The sequence below is a fragment of the Pelodiscus sinensis genome, chromosome 3 (assembly GCF_052426305.1).
Source record: "Pelodiscus sinensis isolate ZL-2025 chromosome 3, ASM5242630v1, whole genome shotgun sequence".
In the NCBI taxonomy this organism is placed as follows: domain Eukaryota; kingdom Metazoa; phylum Chordata; order Testudines; family Trionychidae; genus Pelodiscus; species Pelodiscus sinensis.
In genome coordinates this window covers 197,638,633-197,654,181 of record NC_143054.1, presented here as the reverse complement: position 1 = coordinate 197,654,181, position 15,549 = coordinate 197,638,633, and the positions used below count along the sequence as shown (strand labels likewise).

Here is a 15,549-nt window from a genome sequence, read left to right as displayed (position 1 = left end):
TTTATTAGTTCCCATAATAGAAGAACTAGAGGACACCAAATGAAGTTAATGGGTAGCAGGTTTAAAACTAGTAAAAGAAAGTTCTTCACACAGCGTGTAGTCAACCTGTGGAACTCCTTGCCAGAGGAGGCTGTGAAGGCTAGGACTATAACAGAGTTTAAAGAGAAGCTAGATAATTTCCTGGAGGGTTAGGTCCATAAAAAGCTATTAGCCAGGGGATAGAAATGGTGTCCTTGGCCTCTGTTTGTCAGAGGCTGGAGAAGGATGGCAGGAGATAAATCTCTTCATCATTGTCTTCGGTCCACCCTCTCTGGGGTACCTGGTGCTGGCCACTGTCAGCAGACAGGCTACTGGGCTAGATGGACCTTTAGTCTGACCAGAACGGCCGTTTTTATGTTCCTTTGTTCAAATAAGCTGTGAGCTGCAGACCACAGGAAGTGTGCAAAAATATGTTCTTCTGTGACCTTAGAAAGTATAGTAAGAAGTGACAGACTGCCACATATAGTCTTCCCATCTTCTAATTATGCCCTTAGTGATGCCCCTTTAACAGTATTTGCCTTCACTGGTATGTTATATATGACATTGATAACATAATCTGAAATCAGTGGGGTTATACAAGTTGTGTCTCTGAAGGCATAATTTAGTTTACAGAATTTCTATCACTGCTAATGCTGAGCAAGATGGGGAGAGAACTCAGGTTGAGTTTGCAGAGAGAGTGACTAGAAATATCATTTTTCCATATTTGTGCTCAGACTTAAAATCAGCAACATAGAACTTAAAAAAAAATTTTTTGTTGATTTTTATATAGCTTGGTATGGACTTAGCTCTTGATAATCGGGATTTAAAATTGTTCTGGTCTGTGTAATTTGTAAAGTTCTATATATAGGTAAACTAAGTTAAATTTGCATTTTAGGCTTTTTTGTTGCCTTCCTCTGATATATCTGCAACACGAAAAGTGATTAAGGTATATAGAAAGTGGATATTGCAAGACAAGCCTGTGTTCATGGAAGAACCAGATAAACAAAACAATCAAGATGTGTCCACTTTGGAACATACAGAGACAGATTGCAAACATGTATGGTACTACTCACGTATTTTACTCTGTCTTCAATCCTTTTTCATAAAATTGTTTTTTTAATTATACTTATTTACTTTGGCACCTTTTTATTTCTTTAGGTCCAGATTTTCAAATGTGCTGAGTACCCAGCAGCACTTAACCATTAGTGACTCTGGGTGCTAAGCTGTTTTGGAAATCTGACCTTTAATTATTCTTTTAACTCTGTGTAAATGTCATTTTGAATGGACTTGATGGAACAAATAGTGTTCCATTATGCAATATTGAATTGTTCAGTCTACTAGTTTAGTATTTCCTGTTTGCATTAATATTTGTTTCCTTTTGACAAATATGTTAGTATGAGTATACATTAAAACAGTTAAAAGTACAAATATTTGATTATCTTTAAATCCATCATAAAATCTTGATTAAGGATTTGCAAATATTCCATCAGTTTTATGATATGGACCCTGCGTCTTGACACCTTGAATTTTGGGAAGTTCCAACTCAGATCTAAACTTTGTGGTTTGGGTCCTCATTTCTTAATATATTGAGCTAGAAGTATATTCCCTAATTGATTATCTTTCTGAGGTTTTGTTATTTTAAAAGGGTATTTCTGTGGATGGGGGAACAAGAGTTAGAATACTTATAGTACCAATATTTGCTTAGGCTGCTTTATAGAAAGCTTAAAATTCAGCTAAGATTTTTTAATTTATATATAAAAAAATTAAAAGGTAGAAATTACACAGCTATGAATGAGCTATGAAAGGTATTATGAAGTATTTGAAAGTAATGTGGTCTATCCTTATATGTTATACTAATTAGATCACTGAATAAAAGTAACTATTAATTAATGGCTATGCAAATGAGTACAGAACCTATGAGTGTTGAAAGGTTTTTTTTTAAAGCTTTTATGTGAAATATATATATATATTTACTATCATGTGTTTTTGAAAGCTTGCCTCTGGTCATTCGGGACATAAAAGATCTTCCAGTTGGGGAAGAACTTATTCCTTCTCTAATGCTGTTAGCAGAGGATGTATACTAGAAGATGAAGACAAGAATGTTAAGGCTGGTGCTCAGGCTGCATTACAGGTATAGTATATGGAGAAAACATTAGGTTGTTAATTTAAAAAATAAATTTGAAACTATTCCATTAAATTGTTTGTGAAGTCAACGGAAGGGACATGTTTTCAAAGATGATAAATTAATTTAAGGTTTCCAACTGCAATATTAATGTTTGCAAAACAGTTTCCATTCTTTGCCAATTTTACATGCTTAAACTTTCTGAAGTAGTCACCAAATCTTTTGAGTGTTTGATGGTTCCTTAAATATTATTTAATAATTATATATTATATAGTATCTCTTTATTTGTACTTGTGTACTTAGTTCAGATTATAATCATACTATTAATATTAAGAAATGGAAATGTGTGTCAGTTTGCTTCTCCCCAAAATTCTATCCTTCCAAACTGTTGTTTTTTTATATTGCTCTCCCACTATATACCAAACATCTAAACTGAAAATATGTATCATTATGGATTTTTCAGAGGATATGAATAATAAAATCCCTGGTGATCTTAAGAATAATATGTTGTTGTTAGCATGATAAGCAGCATAGGACATACATTTTCATGTAGCACAAGTAATTGAGAGAAAGCTTTATTACTTTCTCTCTCTTGCCTGAATTGTTTGGATGCATGCAATTGCACTGTTCTTACTCCAGCTGATCTTAGTCTCTTCATATTATGTTTTGCATATCTGACTATATAACTGAAATGACACAGGTTTCATTAGGGTGCAGTGGTCAGTCACATGTATGGCTTAGGGATCATACAGGTAGGATCAGCAAAAGTAATAGCTGTGAACTGGGCACCTTGTAATATCCATAGAAAGGAGGTAGCGGTTGCTCAAAATATGAACTTTTTTTCTCATTTCTTTGCAGAAATACTTGATAGGGAAAGCAAAAGATTCAATCAGGCACATTAATATTGCTAGTATATATATAAGCCAAGATGATCAGCCAAGAAACAGTTATGGCAGAGGAAGGTCACAGAGCTAGCTACCTAGAAATTAAAGAAAAATCTACTTGTAATGTCAACAATCAGGAGATGACATTCTAAGCTCAACAACAGACTAGCTGAGCAGGTAAAATGCACTTCAGTAATAAGCAGTTCAACTGAGAGATTTTCGAATGCCAAAGAACACATTAAAGAACACCAAAGACAGACAATTATACATGAGTAGTAATGCAATTTACCTTAGCTTTTAATCCTAACTAAGATTGTCGATTAATAGCAGTTAGCTCATGCACTTAACTCATGCACTGTTAAACAATAGAACAAGAATTAAAATTTATTAAATATTTTGATGTTTTTTCTACGCTTGGAAATATATCGATTTCTATTACAACACAAAATAAAAAGTATACAGAACTCATTTTATTTTTTTAAATAGAAGTTTACACTTTAAATTGATAAACAAAAGAAATAGTATTTTTCAGTCAACTTTATGGAGGTATCGTAGAGCAGCCACTTCATTGTAAAAATCTAATTTACAAATATAGATTTATTTTTGTTAAATAACTGCACTCAAAAGCAAAACAATATGAAACTTTAGAGCCTACAGTCCACTCAGTTCTACTTCTTACTCAGCCAGTTGCAAAGACAAACAAGTTTTTTTACATTTTCAGGAGATACTGTTGCCTGCTTCTTATTTACAGTATAACCTGAAAGATTAGAACAGGTGTTCTCATGGCATTTCTTTAGCTGGTGTTGTAAGGTATTTGCATGCCAAATATGCTAAACATTGATATGCCCTTTCAAGTTTTAGCCATTATTCCAGTGGCTATGCTTCCATGCTGATGATGCTTGTTTAAAAAACATGCTAATTAAATTTGTGCATGAACTCCTGGGGGAGGGGAGGAGGGCAAGAATTGTATGTCTCCTGTTTTTGTTTTACCCTCATTGTGCCGTGTATTTCATGTGGTAGCTGTCTTGGATGATGCCTAGCCATGTTTGTTTTAAAAACACTTTCACATCATATTTGACAAATGCAAAGGAAGTACCTGTGACTGTGTGCCCCCATATTTTTCATGGAAATGTGTTTTTTGAATATGATTATGCATCACTTGAATGTGCTTTATGGAAAATGAGGCAAGTAACCGATCATTCAGGAGATTGTAAACTCCTAAATTTGCATGTTCTATTTGTGTGTATGTATCATTCTTATATGTGAAATTAGAAATGTAAAGTGCAAACCTGTTGATTCTAGCTCTTCTTATGAAGGTCACTAGTGGTACTCAAGGATCTTAATGGCCTGGTGTACAAGTCCAGGATCTGTAGATAGTTTTGTGTTTCTTGTAAGTCTAAATTGTGGTTGGTCCTACTAAGACATGTTACCATGCCACCTGGTGCTGGAATCCATCTTGAATTTGGTATTTTTCCATTGGTTGAGGGAATGGGACAAAGACTTTCCGCCCGGGGGAAAACACTGTTTAAAGATGGGAAGCAAACAACTGTCTTCAGTTTCTTTACCGAAAACTCCCCATCACAAGAGGACACATTAAAGGACCTGGAAAGAAAAGAACTCTAATAATGGGAAGTCTCAGAGGGATAGCTGTGTTAGTCTGTAACTTTAAAAAAAGAGTAATCCTGTAGCAACTTAGAGACGAATATATATATATATTGTGTATCATGAGCTTTTTGTGGGCAAAACCCACTTCCTCAGATGAGCAGAGGTTTACAGTGATTACCTTTACTACCACCCCATGCCTAGGTTCCTGGTGGTGGTGGTGGTGCTGGTCAACCAGAAAGAGAGGCAGGGGTAACCCAGGGCAGCACCCAAGAAGGAAAAACTCCGGGACTGGACTCCCTTGGTCGAAAGATTTATTCATTGAGCAGTTTACAATTACGGGTGGCTAACCACCAAGTTCTCCTTAGCTCCTACAACTTGTGGCAGGTCATGACTAAGATTGAGGAAGTGCTCCCAGAGGATGGATTTCAAAGCCCTCCTGGAAGAAGGGATTTGTGGTGGCTAAGGCTTGTACTAGGTGGATTGAAAAATACTATTTCTTTGGGGCGGGAGGGCTAGAATGCAAATATTTGTAATAAAAATCAATATAAAATGAGTACTGTATATTTTGTATTGTGCTGTAAACGAAATTAATATATTTGAAAATGTTGAAAACATGCAGAATATTTAAATATGTAGTATTCTGTTGTTTAACAGTGAGCTTTAATCATGATTAATTTTTTCAATCACTTGACAGCCCTAATCCAAATCATAGATTTCTAGCCCATGGAACTATGTTTTGTTTTTCATGGGGAAGCATAATTAGGTGATAAAGGAACTCCATACATCAACTTTTTTTTCCTTTGAACTCTATTAAAAAAAAGTGTAACGAAAGTGTACAGTAACTCTAATTACAGGATGGACCTCTCTAGTCCAGCATCCTCGGGACTTGATTTTTCCTGAACGAGAGAATTTGTCAGACCAGAGGAGATAAATTCTGGGTCACCTGCCTGGCTCTGCTGCCTGATCCCCAGACTTGCCACTGCCGCCTGCGCCACGCAGGGCTCTCGGCCACTGGTCCTTCTGGAACAGTCATCCCTGGATGAGCTGCTGTCTCCAGTTGGACTCCCTGCCCTGGCACCACCACCCCAGGAAAACTGCCAGCCCACTTCTGTTTCCAGCTGGACTCCCAGCACCATCAGCCCAGCAGGGCTGCCATCCCCAGCTGGATTTGTGGCCGCACTGATGCCAGCTCCACTGCAGCTGCCATTCCTAGCCAGGACTCCCGACCCTGGTGGTGCCACCCCTGCAGGGCTACCAGCCCCAGTGGGACTCACCGCCCTGGCCAGGCTACTGCTAGCCCCACTGCGGCTGCCACCGACCCTGCTGCATTTGTTTATCCCCACATTACTGGAATCCTGGCTCCAGCACCACCACTACACCACTCTTGATGCCACCGCCCTGTCAGAGCTCCCAGCCGCAAGCCCTCTTGTGCCCTTCTCACAGCCATAGGGGCTCACTGGCCCAGGAATATTCATGGTCCTGCTGTGCCATGGATATTGCTGTGCCAGAGCGTCCCAGTTTTTAGAGGTTCAGCCTGAACTGTGGGTTAGCTTTTGAGACTTTCTGGTGTCCTATGTATCTTGCAATAATTAACCTGCTTAAGTAATGAAAGAGATTTTCTGCTACCATCCTTTTATTCCAGTTTTAAAATTCTGTCTTTGTCTTTTGAGAAAATGATCCTAGTTAATGGTCCTCCAACTTAAATTAAGGTCAGTAGGAGTCCATTCATTAACCTTATCTTGGGTTGGACTCTAAAAGAGAATTTTCAAATTAAGTGGTCAGAATGCATTTACATGCCAGGAAACACTAGGTACCTTTTCTTGCCATGCAAAAAATAGAGTTCCTGTTAATGTAAACAAGAATTCTAGATTTTTTGAAGGACATCTTGGATCATGCTCCTTTTGTTTGTGTTCTTGGATGGCAGCAAACAACTGCTACACGAGTTTAACATTTTCATGGGTTCCCTTGTGAATAATTTCACTTCTTGCATATTAACTGTGTGTTCCTGTCTTGGAGAACCTGACACCAGTTTTAGATATACTTTAAACTAGACACTTTTTCTATACTGCTGGAATTGAGAATTACTCAGAAAGCTATGCATTTGCCAGCTTTACCTATAATAGCAGACATAACATGCCTCTCTTTGAGATAGTGTGGGAGAACCGAAAGAAAATATAATATATCCTTCTGTAAGGAAAGATGAGGGTTTGGTTAGAAGAGAAAAACATACATGTTTTTAAACTTAATCTTTAGTCTTGTTTGATGCTGTGGAAATTAGTTTTTTCTAATTAAAACACTCTGTTTTCAAGGTGTTTTTAACAAACTCTGCAAATGTGTTTTTATTGGAACCATGTACTGAAGTCCCTGCACTTCTGAAAGAGCAAGTTGATGCTTGCAAAGCCGTTTTGAGTATATTTAGGCGCATGATAATGGAACTTTCAATGAATAAAAAGACATGGTAAGTTTTGTGTGTATCATAAGAATTTAGATTGAATAAATTAATAGTATAACCTTTTAGAATTTTAAGACCAAATAATTGAAAAAAAGATGAGGGAATTTCAATAACATTTTAGGTTTTTTTAATGTTTCCTTTTGTGACATTGTAAGAACTATGAGTGTAGTTATTTTATAACACAGCTCATGATTCCATTGGGGGCAAAGTTCCTAAAATACTGAATATAAGAGATTTTTGTTTATAGTTTTTTTGCTTGTGTAATCTTCCATTGTACTATTTTTAGCTCAAACTTGATTATTGTGCAAACCAAATTTTCAACTTTTAAAAATACAGTTTAGTCACACCTTGAAATGCTTAGTGTAGATAAATTAAAAACTACTTTAAGAAAGTTTGTCTTTGAAAGTGATGTCCCTGTAGGTGCTCCACATTAGGTTGGTGTGCTGCTGCCAAGCCTCAGAGTGGAGATTTTATAGCAGCATCCCTGCAGCTGCGCACGAACCCCTATGCCCCCTGCTCCTCAGTTCCTTCTCTACTACCTCTGGTTACTGATGGACTCAGCAGTACTCCCTAGCACTTTGCGTTTATATGATTACACTTCTTGAAAACCAGTTAAATTCATTATAGGAGTTAAGTAGTGAGTTTAAATAGTTAATTAGTTCGTTAGTTTAAAAAAAATCTAGATTAGTATAAGGGGTTTTTCTTTTTTCTCCCAGTTAATCCCTTTCTGCAGTCTGATTTCTTCCATAGGCATGCCTGGCTCACTGTTGTTTAAGCGACGTACCCCATGTAAAGACCCTATCCTGATATCGGATGGTCACTCACAATGTGTCTGCTGCCTCAGAGAGCAGCATAACTCTCAGAAATGCCCTCAGTTGTGCAAAGCTAAAATCGAAGGTGCGGAAAGACAGAGACCACTGCCTCAAGTTATTTTTATTGGAAAACTCACTTAGATGAGCGGCTGATCCAGGCCAGCAGCCCGAGTAACTCAAATAGTGAGGATCCAAAAAGTCTGCCAAAAAGTGAGCCGCCTCAGCACCTCAAGCACAACAGCGGATACACTCAGCGCAGAACCCTCCCGACCAAACAGGAGTGGCAAATGACCCCGCACATATTGCAGGACATCTGCCTGTGGGGGTCACCCGACCATAGACTTGTTTGTCATGCAATCCAACACGAAATGCCCCCTATTCTGTTCCAGGGTGGGCATAGGCAAGGGATCAGTGGGAGATGCCTTCCTCATCGCATGGACATCACATCTATTGTATGCATTTCCTCCTATACCCCTATTGAACAGAGTGGTTCACAAGATGAGGTACAGGGCCCATTTTATACTTCTAGCTCCAGCATGGCCATGCCACCCATGATTCCTCTTCCTAGTGACGATGTCTCGCGCCCCACCGATCCACTTACCTTGCATTAGGGATCTCCTTCGTTACCTGGGCTCCCACGACGGCCAACCGAACCTCCACTCACTACACCTGAAGGCGTGGCTCCTGGATGGTTCTCTGACTTAGGGTTGACTTGCTCACAACAAGTGCAAACAGTCCTTCTATACAGTAGGGCACAGAGCACCCACAAGATTTGTCTTCAGAAATAGAAAAGATTCTCGATATGGTGTGTACGTCACCAGCTGGTTCTTTCAACATCCTCCTTACCTACCATCCTCGACTATATTCTGCACCTTAAACAAGCGGGCCTCGCAATAAACTCCATTAAAGTTCACCTTGCTGCTATTACTACGTTCCACTCTAAGATAGACAACTTGTCCATATTTGCTCATCCACTCACCAAGAGGTTCTTAAAGGGTCTGCAGGCACTTTATCCAGATATCAATCCACCAATGCAACTGTGGAACCTGCATTTATTATTGAATACTGTAACTAGGCTGCCTTTTGAGCCAATAGTGACCACCTCATTATTACACTCGTCCATAAAAACAGTTTTCCTTGTAGCTATTACCTCAGCCAGACAGATAAGAGAGATTGCAGCCCTAATGGCAGATCCCCCATACACCATCTTTTTTGAAGACAAGGTCACGTTACATACCCATCCCAAATTCCTCCCCAAAGTACACTCATCCTTCCACATCAGTCAGACAATATACCTTCCCACCTTCTTCCCCAAACAACACACCAGCTCTTTTGAGATGGAAAATGCATACCCTTGACCTGTTCAGAGCGCTCTCATTTTACCTGCAGCGACGAAAACCGTTCCAGGTGTCTCCCAGACTCTTTGTTTCAATAGAAAATTACAATAAGGGCCAGGCCATCTCATCACAGAGACTCTCCCACTGGATCTCAGATTACATCAAGTTTTGCTACACACAGTCGGACGTGCCGCCTCCAGATAACATAAGGGCACACTCAACCAAAGCCGTGGCTACCTCGATAGCATTCCTCCGCAAAGTATCCATAAGAGACATCTGTGCAGCTGCCACAGGGTCCTCCGACCACACATTTGCAAATCACTACGTGCTTATGCAGGGACCACTTTCCAACCTGAAACTAGCTAAGGCAGTTCTTTCCACCGCTTTTCTGCCAGATCCGAAGTCTCTACCTCCCTCAAAGGAAATAGGTTTGTAGTCACCTAATGTGGAGCACCCACGGTGACATCTCTTGAAGAAAAGGATGTTACTCACCTCGATAGTAACTGACATTCTTTGAGATGTGTGTCCCTGTGGGTGCTCCAAAACCCTTTCTTCCTCCCCTCTACTTCAGGATCCTGGCCTTCTCAAGCCATGGTTTCGGGGTAGAGAAGGAACTGAAGAGTGGGCAGGGGTGCTCATGCATGCACAGGGCCTGCAGCCTAACAGTGCACGGTTGCTAGTGCGTGCGTGTGTGGCCCCAGTGACACTGCTATGAAATCTCCACTCTGAGGCTTGGCAGCGGCACACCAGCCTAATGTGGAGCACCCACAGGGACCACCCATAAGACTTACCTTCAGTAACGGAAAAGATTCTCCATATGATGCGTAGATTACCACATCGTACCCTCAACCATCCTCCTTACCTATCATCCTTGATTTCCTACTGCCCTTGAACAAGTGGCCCTTGCTATGAGTTCCATCAATGTTCACCTTGCTGCTATAACTATCTTTTGCCTTAAGATAGCTAATTCGTTGATATTTGCATATCCACTCACTAAGAGGTTTTTATAAGGCCTTCATGCACTTTATCCATATACCACCCCACCAACACAACTGTGGGATCTACCTCTTGTACTGAACACTCTAACATGGCCACTGTTCAAGCCAATGGCCTCTTCTCTCTCCTGCACTTATCCATGAAGACCACCTTTCTTGTAGCCATTACCTTGGCAAGGTGGGTGGAAGAAATTTCAGCCTTAATAGCAGAGCCCCTATACGCTACCTTTTTTAAAGACAAGGTCACTTTAGGTACCCACCCCAGTTTCCTCCCCAAGATATGGTCATTCTTCCTTTTCAGTCAGACAGTACACCTTCCTACCTTCTTTCCCAAACTGCACATCAACTCCTGTGAAATGAAGGTGCACACCTGTGACTTATGCAGAGCATTTTGCTTCTATCTACAATGCACTAGACCGTTTAGGTCCTTCCCAAGACTGTTCGTATCTATAGCAAACCACAGCAAGTGTCAGGCTGTCTCATCACAAAGACTGTCCCACTGGATTTCAGATCGTATTAGACTCTATTAGATCATGAGCGTTCGTGGATAAAACCCACTTCATCAGATGAATTGTAGTGAAAATAACAGAATCCAAGGTGAATATGTAACAGCAAAATCAGTTACCTCTCAATTGTAGGACCCATGTTACTGAAGCTAATTGAGAAGGCTGGATATGTCCCATTTGTAACTTTTGATGTGAAAATGTGAATGTCAGAAGCAAGGTAAATTGGCTTTGTAGTTCTTTAACTAGTTACGATCTTTATTTAAGTGTGGGTTGACAGTGTCAAGTTTGTAAATTAATTCCAGTTAAGCAGTCTTTCACTGTAATGGATGGTGAAATTCCTTTGTAGAAAAATGTACTTTTTACTTTTTAATTTTATTATAGGCAGGCAGACACACAGGAATGCCATTTGAATAGAGTGTGAGACTGTGCATTCATTCAGCCAAATCCAAAACCAAGCACTCAAAAGGAAATGCCAGAATTATTGTGCAACCTTAGTTCTGCCTCCTTAGTTTGTGTGCTTTGTCATGTATGGTCTTACCAGATTCTTGGTCCAAATCTACTCCTGTTCTTCCCTTCCATTTCCGTTTTTGTCCCTCAATATTTGTCTCAGATTACTACCTCCTCCATATTCCCTGGATGCCAGCGGGTGGGGGAAGGTCATTAAGAAAGAGGTTCTTTGCTCTCCAATCTGGGGCTTGCCCCAACACTAAGAACTATGAGAGGATGGAGTGTGCTTTGTGGGGAGCTTTTGTCTGCAAACCTCTAACAAGCGTACGGAGTATATGGAAACTTATTAAAGTTCTACAACTTGGACATATTTAGGTAGATTTTCATTGGAACAGTAAAAAAATACATCTCTGACACAAAAGCTATCCCTGCCAAATTTCAAATTCCTGCTCCAAAGTATGAGTATGGGAATGCTGCTCAAAGAACAGGTCTCCAGAATGTTGTAATGTTGGCAGAACAGGGTTTTGTTTCAATGCCTGGCAACATTCTTAGTTTGTAATAGAGAGTCGTCATCCTTCAGTGCGTTCAGTTCTCCCTTTGCATACAATGAACTGTGCCTTGGAAATATTTGGGGTTAGCAATTTCATACCGTTCCCAAATGAGGGAGATTGCTGGACCAACAGAAGTGAATTACACCTCTTTGATGACTGACTCCAGGCTCTCCCGGGGTCTATCAGCGGAGGGCTGCCCCAGCAGCAGGGCTCTCCTGGTTCTGCTGCTCTGGGACTGCTGGGGCTCTGCTGCCACCAGGGCTGCTGCTGCCCCCACAATTCTGGGGCTGCTGGGGTTCTGCTGTCTTGCAGCTGCTGGGGCTTCACAGCACCAGGGCTTCAGAGGGTGTCGCAGCCCCAGGACTGCCATTGTCTCCCACCCCCAGTCCTGGGGCTGCCACAGCACCTGCAGCACCAGGATGAAGCTCAGGCTGCGTTCCGACCACTGGGATCCTAGGGCTCTCTGGTCCAGCAACATCCATGGTCCTCATGGACCACGGATGTTGCCAAACCAGAGAGTCCCACACGAGAGAGGTTCAACTTGTATTGTCACATTTTCAATTTATGAGACTTTATCAATGAATTAAGGGTAGTTTTCATACCTGGAAATCAAACTAGCAAAGTTAATAAAACTTGTAACTGAAATCTGAGGTTTTATTTTCATACCAGGGAACAGATGTTACAAATACTCCTGCGAATAACAGAAGCTGTCATGCAGAAGCCAAAGGAAAACCAAATAAAGGACATGTTTGCTCAAAGCTTGGCAGGTTTGCTTTTCAGGGTAAGTGCTTTGTTTAGTTTTGTTTTTTGTTTTTTTTGTTAAGAACATGTCAAACTGAAACTGCAATTTTTTAAAGTGTTTTCAAAAGGATGGAAAGTAAATTTCAATAGCAGGTTATTTTACATCAGAAGTGGATTTTTCATGCTATAATATTATGTCATTCTAAAAGGTACAGTTTTTTTCTATTTCACCGTATTACAAAAATTAACATATTCAACCTATAATATATTAACTTGCTAATACAGTACAGGTTGAACCTCTGACTTCTGGGACTCTCTGGTCTGTGTTGCTAGACCAGAGAGCCCCAGCGGCAGAGCTTGCTGGCCGCTGGGAATGGAGCTGTCTGGCAGGGCCAGTGGGACGGTGTAGTTCATGGGCCTGCCCCTGTACAGTCAACTGAGATGGCTGTGGCTTCCAGAGCCCGCAGGGCTGTGTAGCTGGTGGGGTTGCCAGAGCCTTCGGGAGGCTGGGGGGCAGCGGAGGCTGGTGGCTGGTTAGAGGAGCCCAGCAGAGAGGCTGGCACCTTTTCTACCCCCCGACCTCCTCTAGACTGGTAAACTCCCTTGTTAGAGACCAGTCAGGTCTTGAGCGTTTCGGTCCAGGGAGGTTCAATCTATAGTACAGCTTGGGGTATGAGGTAATCTATGCTTTATAGAATGTAGCCACTAGAGGAAGACTTGATCACTTCAGAAAGTCTGTCCAGTATACTTATTATATATATAGTAGCCCAGTGTCTGTGCGTCTGTAACGCTGAAATGCTGGCTGTTCCCTGTGGGTGGCGCTGTTGCCTGAAATGCTGGCTGTTCCCTGTGGGTGGCGCTGTTGCCTGAAATGCTGGCTGTTCCCTCTGGGCGGCCCATGCTGCATGGGGAGTGCGGGGCCCAAACAGCCGCTTGCTCCCCCATGGCGGCCCGGTTGAGCGGCGCAGAAGTCAGCCGCGTGCCTCAGCGGGAGGCGAAGGGGGGAGGGCAGTGACCTGCAGCATGACAGTAGCTCCAGGCCCTGCCCCCTGGGCGTGAATGTCACCGCCCCGCCCCCCTTCACCTCCCGCCGTGGCGCTCGGCTGACTTCTGCACCGCTCAGCCAGGCCGCCTCGTGGGAGCAAGTGGTGCAAGCGACCGTTTGGGCTCCACACCCCTTATGCAGCACGGGGAGTGCGGCGCCCAAACAGCCATTTGGGCTCCGTGGTCCCCCGAGTGAGAGGCAGGAGCGGGAGGATAGAGAGAGAGACGGAGCGAGAGACCGAAGGCTCAGGAGAGAAGACTGACGTGGAGGAGAGACCTGAAAATCCCATCTTATGAGAGGCTAATTGGCTAGTTTATTTTAATAGTCAGACAAACCTGCAAATGTTGCATGTTGTTGTTACAGTATCTGCTTTTGTTACTATTGCAAGGTACAGGATGTACTCAACATTTGCATTTCCTTTATGTTCCCTGATCCCTTATTTGCATGTGCTGGATAGGTTTGTTTAGTCATCATGGTAGTTTACTGCTTTCTGTTCGTTTTGCCCCTTTGGAGTCATACAACACTTATTTTCATATAAAATTAACTTGGATGCTTTAATGAAGTGTACTGTAGTCAAGATATGCCCCTTTTGTAGGACAGCTGTATAGTTTCAGGACTACGTAAATAATTGTCTCTAAAATCTCAGCATTTTCTAATTGTTTCCTAAAGGTAAATTAATATGTATCAAGCCAGAATGCTGCATTATGCTGAACCAAAGGAAAATAGTCATAATTCAGCTAGGGAATAGTATATTCTAAGGTATAATAAATATCAATACACCATATACCTCAGAGTTTTTGACTAGCATTATGCTCATCCTGAGGATGTATGGAGGAAATATGCATCTTGTATTTTTTGTCATGCTGATAATTCTCTGTGTCAATGAATTATTCTAGGTTTTATAAATTAAGAGTCTTATGAACAAGTACAGCAGAATTTTTCTGCAAATTTCGATATTTGTCATGAGTCCTTTTTACAACAGTAGATTTCTCTGGCAGAGAAAGAGCGAGCCTCTGAGAATTTATTCAGAATTTATTATCAAGATATATTCATCCCTTCCTTTCACATTAACCAAGATATTTTTTCCCTCTTTTTCTTTGACCTTTCTTCTAAAGAAATCATGAGTCATATTAGGCAGCCTACAAGCTATACTCCAGTTTTCATGAGCTTCCTTCATCGGTAACCTTCACAGCTATTCACTCAGCAAGATTCTTGGAACTTTTTGGATTAATGAAAAATTAAAACATATTGGCTACGTCTACACTGGCCCCTTTTCCGAAAGGGGCATGTTAATTTCACAGGTTGTAATAGGGAAATCCGCGGGGGATTTAAATAAAAATGTCCGCCGCTTTTTTCCGGCTTTTAGAAAAGCCGGAAAAGAGCGTCTACACTGGCCCCGATCCTCCGGAAAAAAGCCCTTTTCCGGAGGATCTCTTATTCCTACTTCAAAGTAGGAATAAGAGATCCTCCGGAAAAGGGCTTTTTTCCAGAGGATTGGGCCGGATCGGGGCCAGTGTAGACGCTCTTTTCCGGCTTTTCTAAAAGCCGGAAAAAAGCGGCGGACATTTTTATTTAAATGCCGCGGGGGATATTTAAATCCCCTGCGGATTTCCCTATTACGACCTGTGAAATTAACATGCCCCTTCCGGAAAAGGGGCCAGTGTAGACGTAGCCATACAGTACTGCATACAGGGCTAAGTTAACTCTTCTGAGCTATTAGATTGGGGGGGCAAAAATTAAGAGTTCAATATGCGGGAGGGAGCTGTGGGTTGAAGAGAAGGGTTGGCATGAAGAGAAGGGTTGGCATTGCTGTGTGGTGCAGGCTCTGCAGTGGAGCTGGCGATAAGTTGTTTGGGGTACAGGAGGGCTCCAGGCTGGGACCAAGGGGTTTGGAGTGCAGGAGGAGGGTCAGGGGAGGAGGTGAGGGGTCTGAGCAGGAGTTAGGATTCGGGAGGGGGCTCAGGTTTGGGGTGTGGGGTCTGGGAGGCAGGATGTTGGAATTGGCTCAGAGTGGGGACAGGGGTTGGGATGCGA

The 15,549-nt window shown here is 41.7% G+C and overlaps 1 protein-coding gene across 5 annotated transcripts in view; it reads left to right on the top strand.

The window, feature by feature from the left end:
* Nucleotides 1-15,549, top strand: part of RALGAPA2 (Ral GTPase activating protein catalytic subunit alpha 2) — a 379,885-nt gene that overhangs the window by 97,932 nt on the left and 266,404 nt on the right. For all 5 annotated transcript variants that reach the window (XR_012903061.2, XM_075925792.2, XM_089777560.1 and 2 more), the window contains exons 11-14: nucleotides 914-1,075; nucleotides 2,012-2,149; nucleotides 6,939-7,087; nucleotides 12,399-12,510. Coding sequence is in view for 4 of the 5 variants with exons in the window: in XM_075925792.2 (XP_075781907.2) it covers nucleotides 914-1,075; nucleotides 2,012-2,149; nucleotides 6,939-7,087; nucleotides 12,399-12,510 (561 nt within the window). In the remaining variant the exon portion in view is untranslated. The remainder of the gene's footprint in view (nucleotides 1-913; nucleotides 1,076-2,011; nucleotides 2,150-6,938; nucleotides 7,088-12,398; nucleotides 12,511-15,549) is intronic.